Consider the following 15,566-nt stretch of genomic DNA (forward strand, 5'->3'; position numbering starts at 1 on the left):
CGGAGGAGAGCAGGATGGAAGAGAGGAGGACAGGCCGAGGCGAGAGAAACAGAGGAGAGGAGGATGGAAGAGGAGGATGAGCTGAGGGAAGAGAAACGGAGGAGAGGAGAATGGAAGAGAGGAGGACAGGCCGAGGGAAAAGAAACGGAGGAGAGCAGGATGGAAGAGAGGAGGGCAGGCCGAGGGAAAAGAAACGGAGGAGAGGAGGATGGAAGAGAGGAGGACAGGCCGAGGCGAGAGAAACGGAGGAGAGGAGGATGGAAGAGAGGAGGATGAGCTGAGGGAAGAGAAACGGAGGAGAGGAGGATGGAAGAAAGGAGGACAGGTCGAGGGAAGAGAAACGGAGGAGAGGAGGATGGGCCGAGGGGAGAGAAACGGAAGAGAGGAGGATGGGCCAAGGGAAAAGAAACAGAGGAGAGGAGGACAGGCCGAGGGAAGAGAAACAGTGGAGAGGCGGATGGGCCAAGGGGAAAGAAAAAGAGGAGTGGAGGATGAAATAGAGGACGACGGGCTGAGGGGAGAGAAATGGAAGAGAGGATGGAAGAGAGGAGGACAGGTCGAGGCAAGAGAAACGGAAGAGAGGAGGATGGACCAAGGGGATAGAAACTGAGGAGAGGAATCTGGACCAAGGGGAGAGAAACTGAGGAGAGGAGGATGGACCAAGGGGAGAGAAACTGAGGAGAGGAGGATGGACCAAGGGGAGAGAAACTGAGGAGAGGAGTATGGACCAAGGGGAGAGAAACTGAGGAGAGGAGGATGGACCAATGGGAGAGAAACTGAGGAGAGGAATATGGACCAAGGGGAGAGAAACTGAGGAATAGGAATATGGACCAAGGGGAGAGAAACTGAGGAGAGGAATATGGACCAAGGGGAGAGAAACTGAGGAGAGGAATATGGACCAATGGGAGAGAAACTGAGGAATAGGAATATGGACCAAGGGGAGAGAAACTGAGGAGAGGAGCATGGACCAAGGGGAGAGAAACTGAGGAGAGGAATATGGACCAAGGGGAGAGAAACTGAGGAATAGGAATATGGACCAAGGGGAGAGAAACTGAGGAGAGGAATATGGACCAAGGGGAGAGAAACTGAGGAGAGGTATATGGACCAAGGGGAGAGAAACTGAGGAGAGGAGGATGGACCAAGGGGAGAGAAACTGAGGAGAGGAGCATGGACCAAGGGGAGAGAAACTGAGGAGAGGAGCATGGACCAAGGGGAGAGAAACTGAGGAGAGGAATATGGACCAAGGGGAGAGAAACTGAGGAGAGGAGGATGGACCAAGGGGAGAGAAACTGAGGAGAGGAGCATGGACCAAGGGGAGAGAAACTGAGGAGAGGAATATGGACCAAGGGGAGAGAAACTGAGGAGAGGAGGATGGGCCGAGAGGAGAGGAATGAAGGAAAGGAGGATGGGCCAAGGGGAGAGAAACATTAGGACACCGCAGAAATGTGGAGACAAGTGAGTGATGATGGGGATCGAGCTTAACAGGAACGCCATGTTAACCGGACGACGATCAGCCACCGAGGAAGCAGAACGCTCCTTCACAGGACACAATGACTTCTATGCTGATAGCAAAACTATCAGCATAGAAGCGGTATGTGCCGCCGAGGACATTCTGTTATCTGCGCACAGTATGATCGGACTCACTACCGGGTGTGTGCAGAGATCTGTGGCCGGCCGAGCTAAGCCGGGGATTGTAGGATTCTCTATATCTGATCAATGGGCGATAGCAACCGAGATCGGCTAGAGAAGGTGCAGCAATAAGGAGAGAGAACGAGAGAGAAGAAGAAAGGACGGAGAGACAGATAAAGGGAGGAGAGACAGATAAGAAAGGGAGAAGGATGGAGAGAAAGATAACAAGGGAGGAAAGAGAAGAAGAAAGGATGGAGAGACAGATAAAGGGAGGAAAGAGAAGAGGGAAGCATGGAGAGACATAAGAAAGGGAGGAAAGAGAAGAAGGAAGGATGGAGAGACAGATAAGAAATGGAGGAGAGAAGAGGGAAGGATGGAGAGACAGATAAGAAATGGAGGAGAGAAGAGGGAAGGATGGAGAGACAGATAAGAAATGGAGGAGAGAAGAGGGAAGGATGGAGAGACAGATAAGAAATGGAGGAGAGAAGAGGGAAGGATGGAGAGACAGATAAGAAATGGAGGAGAGAAGAGGGAAGGATGGAGAGACAGATAAGAAATGGAGGAGAGAAGAGGGAAGGATGGATGGACAGATAAGAAATGGAGGAAAGAGAAGAGGGAAGGATGGAGAGAAGGATAAGAAAGAGAAGAAGGAAGGAAGGCGAGACAGATAAGAAAGAGAAGAAGGAAGGATGGCGAGACAGATAAGAAATGGAGGAGAGAGGAGGGAAGGAAGGATGGATGGACAGATAAGAAATGGAGGAGAGAGAAGAAGGAAGGATAGAGAGATATAAGAAATGGAGGAAAGAGAAGAGGGAAGAATGGAGAGACAGATAAGAAAGAGAAGAGGGAAGGATGAAGAGACAGATAAAAAAGGGAGGAAAGAGAAGAGGGAAGGATGGAGAGACATAAGAAATGGAGGAGAGAGAAGAAGGAAGGATGGAGAGACATAAGAAATGGAGGAGAGAGAAGAAGGAAGGACGGAGAGACAGATAAAAAATGGAGGAAAGAGAAGAGGGAAGGATGGAGAGACATAAGAAATGGAGGAGAGAGAAGAAGGAAGGACGGAGAGACAGATAAGAAAGGGAGGAAAGAGAAGAGGGAAGGATGGAGAGACATAAGAAATGGAGGAGAGAGAAGAAGGAAGGACGGAGAGACAGATAAAAAAGGGAGGAAAGAGAAGAGGGAAGGATGGAGAGACATAAGAAATGGAGGAGAGAGAAGAAGGAAGGACGGAGAGACAGATAAAAAAGGGAGGAAAGAGAAGAGGGAAGGATGGAGAGACATAAGAAATGGAGGAGAGAGAAGAAGGAAGGATGGAGAGACAGATAAGAAATGGAGGAGAGAGAAGGATGGAGAGACAGATAAGAAATGGAGGAGAGAGAAGGAAAGATGGAGAGACAGATAAGAAATGGAGGAGAGAGAAGGAAAGATGGAGAGACAGATAAGAAATGGAGGAGAGAGAAGGATGGAGAGACAGATAAGAAATGGAGGAGAGAGAAGGATGGAGAGACAGATAAGAAATGGAGGAGAGAGAAGGATGGAGAGACATAAGAAATGGAGGAGAGAGAAGAAAAGATGGAGAGACAGATAAGAAATGGAGGAGAGAGAAGGAAGGATGGAGAGACAGATAAGAAATGGAGGAGAGAGAAGGAAAGCTGGAGAGACAGATAAGAAATGGAGGAGAGAGAAGGAAAGCTGGAGAGACAGATAAGAAATGGAGGAGAGAGAAGGAAGGATGGAGAGACAGATAAGAAATGGAGGAGAGAGAAGGAAGGATGGAGAGACAGAAGAAATGGAGGAGAGAGAAGGAAAGATGGAGAGACAGATAAGAAATGGAGGGTGGCGTCTCGCGGTCCTCTTCTCCTCGGCAGATGGCCATTCCTGCCCGGCCGTCTCTGTAGATATTTCTGTTCCTTATTCGCTGTTTTTCTTCGTCGTCTTCGCTGCTTGTAAAATATTTACGCCCTCCTCATCAGATCAGGCACAGCTACAGTAAAATCATTTGCGAGCCCAGTATTAAAAATGTATGTCCCGTGTCTGCTGCAGCAGCGCGCCGGGGCAATCAGAGTTCAGAGGCTGACAGCCGGCGGCGGCCCCCGCAGACACGGCCCCCCGTATATAAATAACAAGCCATCATTACGATAGCGGGAGCCCCGTCATTAGCATCCCCGGCCTCAGCCTCAGCTTCTCCAGGGTCGCTCCTTATTATCTCTGCGCCTCTTCTTCCCGTCAGTGACTCAATCATTTTCCCAATTTACACAGGTGCAGATTAAATACCGGTATTTTCATTCACTGCCAGCAAGCAGACCGCAAGCAGACCGCACCAAATAGTGATGACGACGACAACAGCATGCCAGATATGTGGCAGAAAAGAATAAACGTTTGTGCAAAAACGCTCCCCCATTATTATATGAACACAGGGTGGCTGTTACCATGAGGGGCGGGTTTTAGTGTGAAGAGGTGGGGCTTACCATAAGGGGTGGGTCTTACCGTGTAGAGGTGGGGCTTACTGTGAGGGGCAGGGCTTACTGTGAAGAGGTGGGGCTTACCGTGAGGGGCGGGGAAAACCTCACAAAACAGATTTCCATTATTTACTCCCAGCGATTGTCTAGTTTTGGCTCAGATTTCAGTTTTGTTTCGCTCATGGCTTAGTAAATTGCTTCCAAAGCAAAGGAATATGGCCGCTCGTCACCACCAACGGGATGTGTCGCCTGACAACTATCTACAGGTGCTGGAAAATAGTTCTCATGGAGTTCGCAACGATGTATAGAAGCAACGCTGTAACCATGACTACAGGGCGGATCAGCACAATTCAGACACTTTGCAACAAATCATGTCCCGTAAAACTTCAGGCCTAATGAGGCTGAGAGGGGCAACCGGGGGCTTCATGGAGGACTAGAACTGTGCAGATAGGATCCCAGATTATCAGGCCCTGGAGCAGAGGGGCCGTCACACTGACCTGCAGGTGGCTGATCTGTAACGTTCCGTTATCCAGGACGCTGGTCCTTGGGTCGCTGCCCCCAAGTCTCTGCCCGTCTTTCAGCCAGTGGGTGCTGGGCAGGGGGTTCCCGGTCACATGACACTGCATCTGAACAGCCGAATCCGCAGCCAAGGTTTGGTTGGAGGGTCCTCGCCGGATTATTGGTGGAACTCGATCTGATGTGGCTGAAAACAGAGAAAACATTTTAATAGTAGGAAGCAATGCTGATAGAATAAAGACTCCCGTACTGGAGGTCACCCAGCTCTCCCACTGCTATCCCCCCAGCTCCATACGGGGTGACGAGCTGTACAAAGATCTGTATTAGGGACCCTCCGGCCATCCTCCAGCGTTCCCCGACTCCTGGATCTCCCCAATATTATATATATATATATATATATATATATATATATATATATATATATATATATATATAATATTCCCCCAGCTCTATACGGGGGGTAACGAGCTGAGGAAGATCTGTATGGGGTACCCCACGGCCATCCCCCAGTTTTCCCAAGGAGCAATGTCTGCAGAAAAGCTTTGTACAGAGCAAGACATCAATTTCTGCTTCTCCTTGATTAATATCCGCTCACTCAGCGAAATAAACACCGAGGGGACGTCGCGATCAATGATTAATCAACGGTCTGTGATACGACAAGCGACGTCCCCAGGAATCTCCGTTAATGGTGTTGGTTTAACAAACTGTCCGTGAAGCGGCCTGATCTACAGCCGGGGGAGGAGGCCATCATCAGCGCTTTCTCCACCACCTAATGAAATCCTCTTCCACGGGCAATAATTAATTACTTTCTGCGACTTCTCGTCAATCGTGGGAAAGAAGCGGAAACATTCGCATTTTACCCAATTATCTGCTCAAAAAAGCTTTGTAGAAACTTAATGAAGAGCGAACGGGGAGCAGTGATGAAGTATACAGGATTAATGCGGGGGACCCACATTACAGCCACCCGTGCCCCCGCATTGCAGCCACTCGTGCCCCCGCATTACAGCCACTCGTGCCCCCGCATTACAGCCACTCGTGCCCCCGCATTACAGCCACTCGTGCCCCCGCATTACAGCCACTCGTGCCCCCGCATTACAGCCACCAGTGCCCCCGTATTACAGCCACCCATGCCCCCGCATTACAGCCACCCGTGCCCCCACATTACAGCCACTCGTGCCCCCGCATTACAGGCACCCGTGCCCCCACATTACAGCCACTCGTGCCCCCGCATTACAGCCACCCGTGCCCCCGCATTACAGCCACCCGTGCCCCCGCATTACAGCCACCCGTGCCCCCGCATTACAGCCACCCGTGCCCCCACATTACAGCCACTCGTGCCCCCGCATTACAGCCACCCATGACCCCACATTACAGCCACTCGTGCCCCCACATTACAGCCACTCGTGCCCCCACATTACAGCCACTCGTGCCCCCGCATTACAGCCACCCGTGCCCCCGCATTACAGCCACCCGTGCCCCCGCATTACAGCCACCCGTGCCCCCGCATTACAGCCACCCGTGCCCCCACATTACAGCCACTCGTGCCCCCGCATTACAGCCACCCATGACCCCACATTACAGCCACTCGTGCCCCCACATTACAGCCACTCGTGCCCCCACATTACAGCCACCCGTGCCCCCGCATTACAGCCACTCGTGCCACCACATTACAGCCACTCGTGCCCCCACATTACAGCCACTCGTGCCCCCACATTACAGCCACCCGTGCCCCCACATTACAGCCACCCGTGCCCCCACATTACAGCCACCCATGACCCCACATTACAGGCACTCGTGCCCCCACATTACAGCCACTCGTGCCCCCACATTACAGCCACTCGTGCCCCCACATTACAGCCACTCGTGCCCACACATTACAGCCACCCGTGCCCCCACATTACAGCCACCCATGACCCCACATTACAGGCACTCGTGCCCCCACATTACAGCCACTCGTGCCCCCACATTACAGCCACTCGTGCCCCCACATTACAGCCACTCGTGCCCCCACATTACAGCCACTCGTGCCCACACATTACAGCCACTCGTGCCCCCAGAACTGGTTATGACAGCACTAAGGAACACGGCTGGGATTAGGAGAGAGAAAAAAAAAAACGAAAAAAAACCCAAAGTGGTTTTCATCCATCTGATTTTCTGTTTTTTTTTTTCTTCACATTCTTGTTTTAATTTTTACAACATTTTTTATGTTAAAAAATAATAATATAAGGCCAAGTGTCCTATATACAGCAGCATGTAAAGGTTTGTGCGCCCCTTACTGTTATTGTGAACACTTAAACAAAATGAAGATGAAATGATCTGTAAAAGGCAGAAAGTTACAGGTGACACATTTCCTTTGTATTTAAAAAAAATATAAAAATAAATAATATATATATATTCATCTTTTAAATTTGAAAAATTACAAAAAGGAAAATGGGCTCTTGCAAAAGTTTATACACCCTTGGAGCTTTCTGTGCTCAGATAACTTTAATCAAGGTTTCAGACCTTAATTATCCGGTTATGGTTATGGCTCGCTGTTAGGCAACTCCGGTGAGTGAAATGTCACAGCTTTATAAAAACCTGGCCTCCTCTAAGCAGCTGCCTAGCACTCTGAAAATGAAAATGGTGGAGCCCCACAAAGCAGGAGAAGGCTACAAGAAGACATCGAAGCGTTTTCAAGTTGCCCTTTCCTCAGTTCGAAATGTAAATGGCCGTTACCAGGAACAGTGGAGGTGAAGATAAGGTCTGGAAGACCAAGCAAAATTTCTCTGTAGGATTGCTAGAGAGGCAAATCAGAGCCCCTGCATGGCTGCAAAAGACCTTCAGAAAGATTCAGCAGACTCTGGAGTTGTGGTACATTGTTCTACTGTTCAGAGACATCTGCACAAATATGAGCTTCATGGAAGAGTCATCAGAAGAAAACTTCTGCATCCTCACCAAAATATTCAGCATCAGAATTCTGCAAAAGAACATGTAAACAAGCCGGAGACATTCTAGAAACAAGTCATGTGGACCGAGGAGGATACAATAGAACTCTATAGCCACAATGATCAAAGGTACAGTATGTGTCCAGAAGGCACAGAATTTCAGGAAAATAAATTCTCGACAACCATTAAGCATGGGGGTGGATCAATCATGCTTTGGGGTTGTGTTACAGCCATTGGCATGGGGAACATTTCACGGGTAGAGGGAAGAATGGATTCAATGAAATTTCAACAAATTCTTGAAGGAAACATAAGAGGAGGATGAGGATGAGGATGAGGAGAGAGGGGAGAAGGAGAAGAGAGGAGGAGTGAGGGGAGGAGGAGAGAGGAGAGATGAGGAGGAGAGATGAGGAGGATAAGAAATACACAATAGATGTCCTCAAATAGCGCAAGCTGAAGGTTTTACAATGGCCTCACAGTCCCCTGTTCTGAACATTGTTTAACATCTGAGGCTAGACCTCAAAAGATCAGTGCATGCAAGACGAGATCTCACAGAACTGGAAGACGATCCAGGAATCTCACAGAACTGGAAGACGATCCAGGAATCTCAAAGAACTGGAAGACGATCCAGGAATCTCACAGAATTGGAAGACGATCCAGGAATCTCACAGAAATGGAAGACGATCCAGGAATCTCACAGAACAAGAAGACGATCCAGGAATCTCCCAGAACTGGAAGACGATCCAGGAATCTCCCAGAACTGGAAGACGATCCAGGAATCTCACAGAACTGGAAGACGATCCAGGAATCTCACAGAACTGGAAGACGATCCAGGAATCTCACAGAACTGGAAGACGATCCAGGAATCTCACAGAACTGGAAGACGATCCAGGAATCTCACAGAACTGGAAGACGATCCAGGAATCTCACAGAACTGGAAGACGATCCAGGAATCTCACAGAACTGGAAGACGATCCAGGAATCTCACAGAACTGGAAGACGATCCAGGAATCTCACAGAACTGGAAGACGAGCCAGGAATCTTACAGAACTGGAAGACGATCCAGGAATCTCACAGAACTGGAAGACGATCCAGGAATCTCACAGAACTGGAAGACGATCCAGGAATCTCACAGAACTGGAAGACGTCTCCAAGAAAGAATAGAGGAACATCCCTCAAAAAATAATTAAAACTCTTGGCTGCTACAAAAAGCGTTTACAAGCTGTGATACCTGTCAAAGGGGGTGCCACTAGATACTAAACATGCAGGGTGCACAAACTTTTGCACTGGCTTATTCTCCCTTTTTTGTTAATTTAATAATGTAAAAGATGAAAATATACATATTTTGCCTAAAATATACAGGAAATGCGTCATCTTTACTTTTATGCCTTTGAGAGATCATCTCATCTACTTGCTTACCTGTTCCCAATAACCGTGATTTTGACCAGGGGTGCGGACTGTTACATGCCAGTGTAATCACTGCCAATAATGGATGCACGGTGTGCGTGTGGCGTGAGCTATTTATCTGCAGCGATTGAGCTGTATGCGTCTGATTTGCAGCGTGTAAGCGGCCGTGCGAGCTGCTCTGTCACATGTACGCACGGCTTGTACAGACATCAGCTCCTCTCATGGGGTCCATTTCTTTGCATTGGTCGTGTGTCCTCCGATTTACAAAGATAATGGAGTCACATGGATCTGTCTACAGTCTGAGGACGGGGAGAATCATGGATCTCCGGGGACTGTCCAGACTGACAGATAAGGTATGCAGGACGCTCCTGCTAGGTGTCCAGTGTGGGGTCAGCACTCGCCTCTCGGGGGGCACCCGCCATGGCCCGTCCTGAGCTGTGGACAGAGACGTGGCCGCGAGGACAATGAGAAGTGTCTTCTGAGGAGTAAATATCCGGCTGGTAAATGACACCACATCTGAGGCCGCCAATCGCAGATTCTGCCTTCAGGCAGCAATTGCTGTGTGCTCATCACCCGCCATGCAGTAATACATCCCGCCCGGCGCCAGCGTCACTCCAGATCTATAGATTTGTGCGCCTGTCGCTCGGGGCGCTGTGCTGATACTAGAGGAACAGTCTTATTGAGTGGACATGAAGCGAGGAGGACGCACACTGCTGCGCGGACACAAAACACCGACATCCGGAGCTTTATTGCACCGGACGCACGTTATAGATGAGGTTTCCGCAGCCGCAGACAGATTACACAGATCAGGCCGGACATTCGATCCGCAGGCGGCCAGAAGCTACACGTATCTGCTACATTACAGTAGCCCGGATCTAACATGTCAGTAAATATCTGCCGTCTGACACCCGCAGCCTCAAATGTACAGCGACAAACTGCAGAGGGGGACACAATATCCCCCAGAACAAGAGACTATAGGAAGAAAGGACGCCACCCGCCTGGAAATGGCGAGCCCTGAATTATCAGACATGTGGACCCCCCGCAACCCCTGCAGGAGGGGGCATCATACATGTAACACTGCTGATCGTCCTCGCTGCTATCACTTCCAGTACATAACCCCCCTGGGACCCCCAGATATGACCACCATAAACCAATGACACCAAGTCCCATCATCTCACATCTTACCATCCTCAACTTCCAGAAGAGCCTTGGCCAAGATGCTCCCGGCCACACTGATGGCCTGGCACATGTAGTACCCCGAGTCTCCCGTCTGGACGTCTATTATGGTGAGTTCTCCGCTGGGGGACACAGAGAAGCGTCCGATGGTCTGCGGGGGCTGGCTGGGGAAGAGCAGGATCTGGAAGAGAAGTGGAGACATTTACATACAATGTATAAGAAGACTCATATTGGGTGTAGACAGCCCGGCTGACGCACAGGGGCACACACAGGCCCAGCCGAGACGTGCGGGGGGGCCCACACAGCCCGACCGAGACGTGCGGGGGGGCCCACACAGCCCTGCCGAGACGTGCGGGGGGGCCCACAACACAGCCCAACCGAGACGTGCGGGGGGGCCCACACAGCCCGACCGAGACGTGCGGGGGGGCCCCACAAAGCCTGGCCGACATGTGTGGGGGGGGCCCCACAAAGCCTGGCCGACACATGCAGTGGGGGCTCACACAGCCCGACCGAGACGTGCGGGGGGGCCCCACAAAGCCTGGCCGACACATGCAGTGGGGGCCCACACAGCCAGACCCCAGTATGTCAGTCGTGACTTATGTATCTGGACCAGCTTCATCTAATGACCCATCCATTATTTATTGTAACTTATTCTGCAGTTTGTGCTCTTCTTCCTCCGGGTCTTGTAAAAGCCGCGGCCGGGAAGCAACATTTTGCCTTAGATTTCTTACAGATGAGCGAGGTGTAAATTCTGGAGGCCACTAATAAGGAGATTAAACCTTACCTCCACCAAGACAAAGCGGTGGAAAAAAAAAAAAAAAAGACTCCGATCCATTCCACATTCTCTATGATTAGACGTCATTAAGTGAGTGAAGCCTCCAGCCCTGCAGTATAACGCGAGACCGCCAGAAACCGCGTCCCAACTGCAGCGTGTGACCTCAGCCCGGCCCGCTGGAGGTGCAGACGAGCGCACTAGGACCTGTGATCCCCCTTCCTTCACCTGTTCTTACATGGGACTGCAGGTAATCGTTCATACTGTAGTTGCAGTCTATAGAACTTGCTCTTATTTTCCTCATTGCCACATAATCTACATCACAAATAATGAAGTCTCAGGCTCCATTGTCTGGAAATCTCCCCGTTAATAAGATTGTGGCCTCCAGGAGTCTCGGACTAATTAGCCAGAAACTTCAGCCTCGTTAAAGCTTTTGGGGTCTCGGTAAATGATGCAATCCTTTATTGGCCATTACAGGCATTTATAGAGTTAGGACCCAACGTGGGAAAAATAGGAATCCCTTTACATGCTCCTTTCTGCAGTGATTGAGCCCCAGAGGCCGGGGCCTCCCCCGCGTCCCCCCACACTACGCGGTGCCCCCTGGGTCCATCACAGGAGCAGATGGGCGCCGTCATGACGTCTGTCCTCCTGGATACACCGGTTGTGTCTCTTCCCAGCTGTTTACTTAAAGGGACCTCATGGTAAAAGGCGCATTCCTCAGGGTCCGGGGACCCCCCTCTCCCCCAGTTTATGTGTCTCTCAGCCTGTTTATTTGTTCTAGTAATGGGCCCATTAATGGCAGAGTCATCATCCATCAGGGGGATGGGGCACGTCAGCGAAGTATCTGCTCGGCAATGATGAGTGGGTATACATCCCTCATATAGGCAGATGAATATCCCTTTAATGCAGCATCTGGTTCAGAGTGACAGGCGAGAGCCGCGGATTTTAGGATTCGGCTCTTGGACGTTTTTCTGATTCCATGTTACACACTATGAGCGACCAATAATCCACAATATCTGATAATCTGGAATCTCACAACAATCAGAGAAATAATCGCACAGATTTTATTATTATTATTATTATTTGCCCCGAAAATCATATTTGAAACATTTGGAGACTTTTTGAGAAGCCGATAACATTGACGAGGACGGCTGAGGACGGCTGAGGACACGGCGCGGGCGAGATTATCAGCTAAAATGTCACCAGACAGTAAACCCCCGACCTGACCTGCGGGGTAAGAGCTCCAGCGCCTACATGACCCCTGCGGGTGAAGGCTCCGCCGGTCACATTCCCTCTGTAAACACTTCCATATCCTCACTTCTTGGGTGGTTAATCTCTGACCTCACCGAAACACAACCTTCTCCAGTGACACCAGATTAAAGGGTCCTCTGTCTATAGGCGAAGCAAAAGGACGGGCAGAGTCCAAGAGCCCAATACTTCTACTCTCCAGAGAGATAGGCTGCCATAGATGAGCAAGATCGAGAGGGAAGGAGGACAGAGGATGGAGGAGGAGGACCGAGAGGGAAGGAGGACAGAGGAGTCTGGAGGAGCAGGATACATAGGGAAGGAGGACAGAGGAGGAGGATAGAGAGGGAAGGAGGACAAAGGATGGAGGAGGAGGACCGAGAGGGAAGGAGGACAGAGGATGGAGGAGGAGGACCGAGAGGGAAGGAGGACAGAGGATGGAGGAGGAGGACCGAGAGGGAAGGAGGACAGAGGAGTCTGGAGGAGCAGAATACAGAGGGAAGGAGGACAGAGGATGGAGGAGGAGGGCCGAGAGGGAAGGAGGACAGAGGAGTCTGGAGGAGCAGAATACAGAGGGAAGGAGGATGGAGGAGGAGGGCAGAGAGGGAAGGAGGACAGAGGAGTCTGGAGCAGCAGAATAGAGAGGGAAGGAGGACAGAGGAGGAGGATAGAGAGGGAAGGAGGACAGAGGATGGAGGAGGAGGACCGAGAGGGAAGGAGGACAGAGGATGGAGGAGGAGGACCAAGAGGGAAGGAGGACAGAGGATGGAGGAGGAGGACCGAGAGGGAAGGAGGACAGAGGATGGAGGAGGAGGACCGAGAGGGAAGGAGGACAGAGGATGGAGGAGGAGGACCGAGAGGGAAGGAGGACAGAGGAGTCTGGAGCAGCAGAATAGAGAGGGAAGGAGGACAGAGGAGTCTGGAGCAGCAGAATAGAGAGGGAAGGAGGACAGAGGAGTCTGGGGGAGCAGGATAGAGAGGGAAGGAGTCTGGAGGAGAAGGATAGAGAGGGAAGGAGGACAGAGGAGTCTGGAGGAGGATAGAGAAGGAAGGAGTCTGGAGGAGGAGGACAGAGGAGTCTGGAGGAGGAGGATAGAGAGGGAAGGAGGACAGAGGAGTCTGGAGGAGCAGGATACATAGGGAAGGAGGACAGGAGTCTGGCGGAGCAGGATGGAGAGGGAAGGAGGGCAGAGGAGTCTGTAGGAGCAGGATAGAGAGGAAAGAAGGACAGGAGTATGGAGGAGGACAGAGGAGAAGAACAGAGGAATCTGGAGGAGGAGGAAGAGAACAGAGGAGTCTGTAGGAGAAGGACAGAGGAGTCTGCAGGATGGAGGACAGAGGAGTGTGGATGAGCGGATGGAGGATAAGAGGATGGAGGAGGAGAACAGGGTAGTCTGCAGGAGAAGGACAGAGAAGGAAGGAGGACAGAGAAGGAAGGAGGACAGAGAAGTCTGAAGGATGGAGGACAGAAAACTGGAGGATGGGGCAGGAAGGACAGATGAGTCTGGAGGAAAGAGGAGACATGAGAAGAACAGAGGAATCTGGAGAAGAAGGAAAGAGAGGGAAGGAGGACAGAGGAGTCTGGAGGAGGAGGACAGAGGAGTCTAGAGGATGGAGGACAGAGGAGTCTAGAGGATGGAGGACAGAGGAGTCTAGAGGATGGAGGATAGAGGAGTCTAGAGGATGGAGGACAGAGGAGTCTAGAGGATGAAGGACAAAGGAGTCTAGAGGACAGAGGGGACATGTGGATGAAGGACAGAGGAGACATGAGGAGAAGAACAGAGGAATCTGGAGAAGAAGGAAAGAGAGGGAAAGGAGGACAGAGGAGTCCTGAGTGTGTTGCAGAGCATTCAGCTGGTGTCACACTTCAATGTCCCAGATGATGACAATTTATCGGGGGGGGGGGGGGGGGGGGGGGGGGGCTGTGACCCCCTCGTGAGCTCTGCTCAGGACGCCCGACACCTGATCAGCAGCATTGTGGCATGGCTTACCTGGCTGCCCTCCTTCTGCCAAAACACAGCGGGCGGTGGGTTCCCTTTGGTCTCACACTGAAATGTCACCGTGCGCCCCTGAACCACGATCTGGTCTCGGGGTCGGGTCACCAGCTGAGGGGGAACTGAAATGAGAAAGACGTAAGCAAAGCACTCCAGGTATCTCAGCCGGATATACAGAGTGTATCACACATGATGGGATTAGATACACAGCTCAGCAGACAGGATCAGCCATGCTAAGGTTAGATACACAGCTCAGCAGACAGTTTCACACGATGGGATTAGATACACAGCTCAGCAGACAGTATCATGCATAATTGGTTTAGATACACAGCTCAGCAGATGGCACCACATGGGATAGGATTAGATGCACAGCTCGGCAGATAGTATCAGTCATGATGGGATTAGATACACAGGTCAGCACCCAGTATAACACGATGGTATTAGATACACGGCTCAGCAGATGGTATTACACATAAAGAGATTAGATGCACAATTTAACAGATAGTATCACACAATAAGATTACAAGTAGTTGTGCAGAACACAGTGTGACGGGTGAGGGGATTAGATACAAGTGTGGCATACAGCATCACACGATAGCTTCAGAGACATAACTGAGCAGTGGTATCGCACATGGCAGGCTTAGATACACTTGCTGGAGATCATGGTGCAGCTCTCGGCCCCCGGACATTTCCCTCCCCTGCAGATCTCACTCTAATGAACAGGAATATTGATTGGTTCGGTATTGATTACCTGTGTATGAGGCTCCATGATGGACCGGGGGTGGCGCAGGGTGATGTGATGGCAGGGGGCGGGGGGTGTGATGTGATGGCAGAGGCGGTGCGGGGCGATGTGATGGCAGGGGGCGGGGGGTGTGATGGATGTGATGGCCAGGGGCGGGGGTGGGTGGGTGATGTGATGGCCAGGGACAGGGGTTGGGGGGGGGGGGGTGGTATGATGGCCAGGGGCGGGGGTGATGTGATGGCCGGGGGCGTGGTTGGGGGTGATGTAATGGCCGGTGGTGGGGTGGGGGGTGATGTGATGGCCGGGGGGGGGGTTGGGGGGGTGTTGATGTGATGGTCGGGGGTGGTGCGGGGTGATGTGATGGCCAGGGGCGGGGTGGGGGGTTGATGTGATGGTCGGGGGCGGTGTGGGGCGATGTGATGGCCAGGGGCGGGGGTTGGGGGGTGTTGATGTGATGGTCGGGGGCGGTGCGGGGTCTTGTGAACCCATCCTGGCAAGTGATGTTCATCCGCAGAAACCCAGCACGAAATATCGGCTATTTTATGGCTCCTGTCCAGTAGTGGGGGGATCATTCATGGTGACTGTTATTACATTGTATCACACTACGCTCAGAGATACACGATGCAGTGTAAATAATGGTGGATGCACCTCCTCATCCCGCAGCTAATTACGTGAGCGCCCCCCGCTGATGGATGGCTGCAG

General features: G+C 51.4%; 1 protein-coding gene across 4 annotated transcripts in view; it reads right to left on the reverse strand.

Annotated features, from left to right (window-relative positions):
- Positions 1 to 15,566, reverse strand: part of ROBO3 (roundabout guidance receptor 3) — a 471,759-nt gene that overhangs the window by 28,268 nt on the left and 427,925 nt on the right. For all 4 annotated transcript variants that reach the window (XM_075328149.1, XM_075328150.1, XM_075328152.1 and 1 more), the window contains 3 exons: positions 14,120 to 14,244; positions 10,121 to 10,292; positions 4,589 to 4,794 (listed from right to left, as the gene is read on the reverse strand). In XM_075328149.1, coding sequence (XP_075184264.1) covers positions 4,589 to 4,794; positions 10,121 to 10,292; positions 14,120 to 14,244 — 503 coding nt within the window. The remainder of the gene's footprint in view (positions 1 to 4,588; positions 4,795 to 10,120; positions 10,293 to 14,119; positions 14,245 to 15,566) is intronic.

The sequence above is a fragment of the Anomaloglossus baeobatrachus genome, chromosome 11 (assembly GCF_048569485.1).
Source record: "Anomaloglossus baeobatrachus isolate aAnoBae1 chromosome 11, aAnoBae1.hap1, whole genome shotgun sequence".
In the NCBI taxonomy this organism is placed as follows: domain Eukaryota; kingdom Metazoa; phylum Chordata; class Amphibia; order Anura; family Aromobatidae; genus Anomaloglossus; species Anomaloglossus baeobatrachus.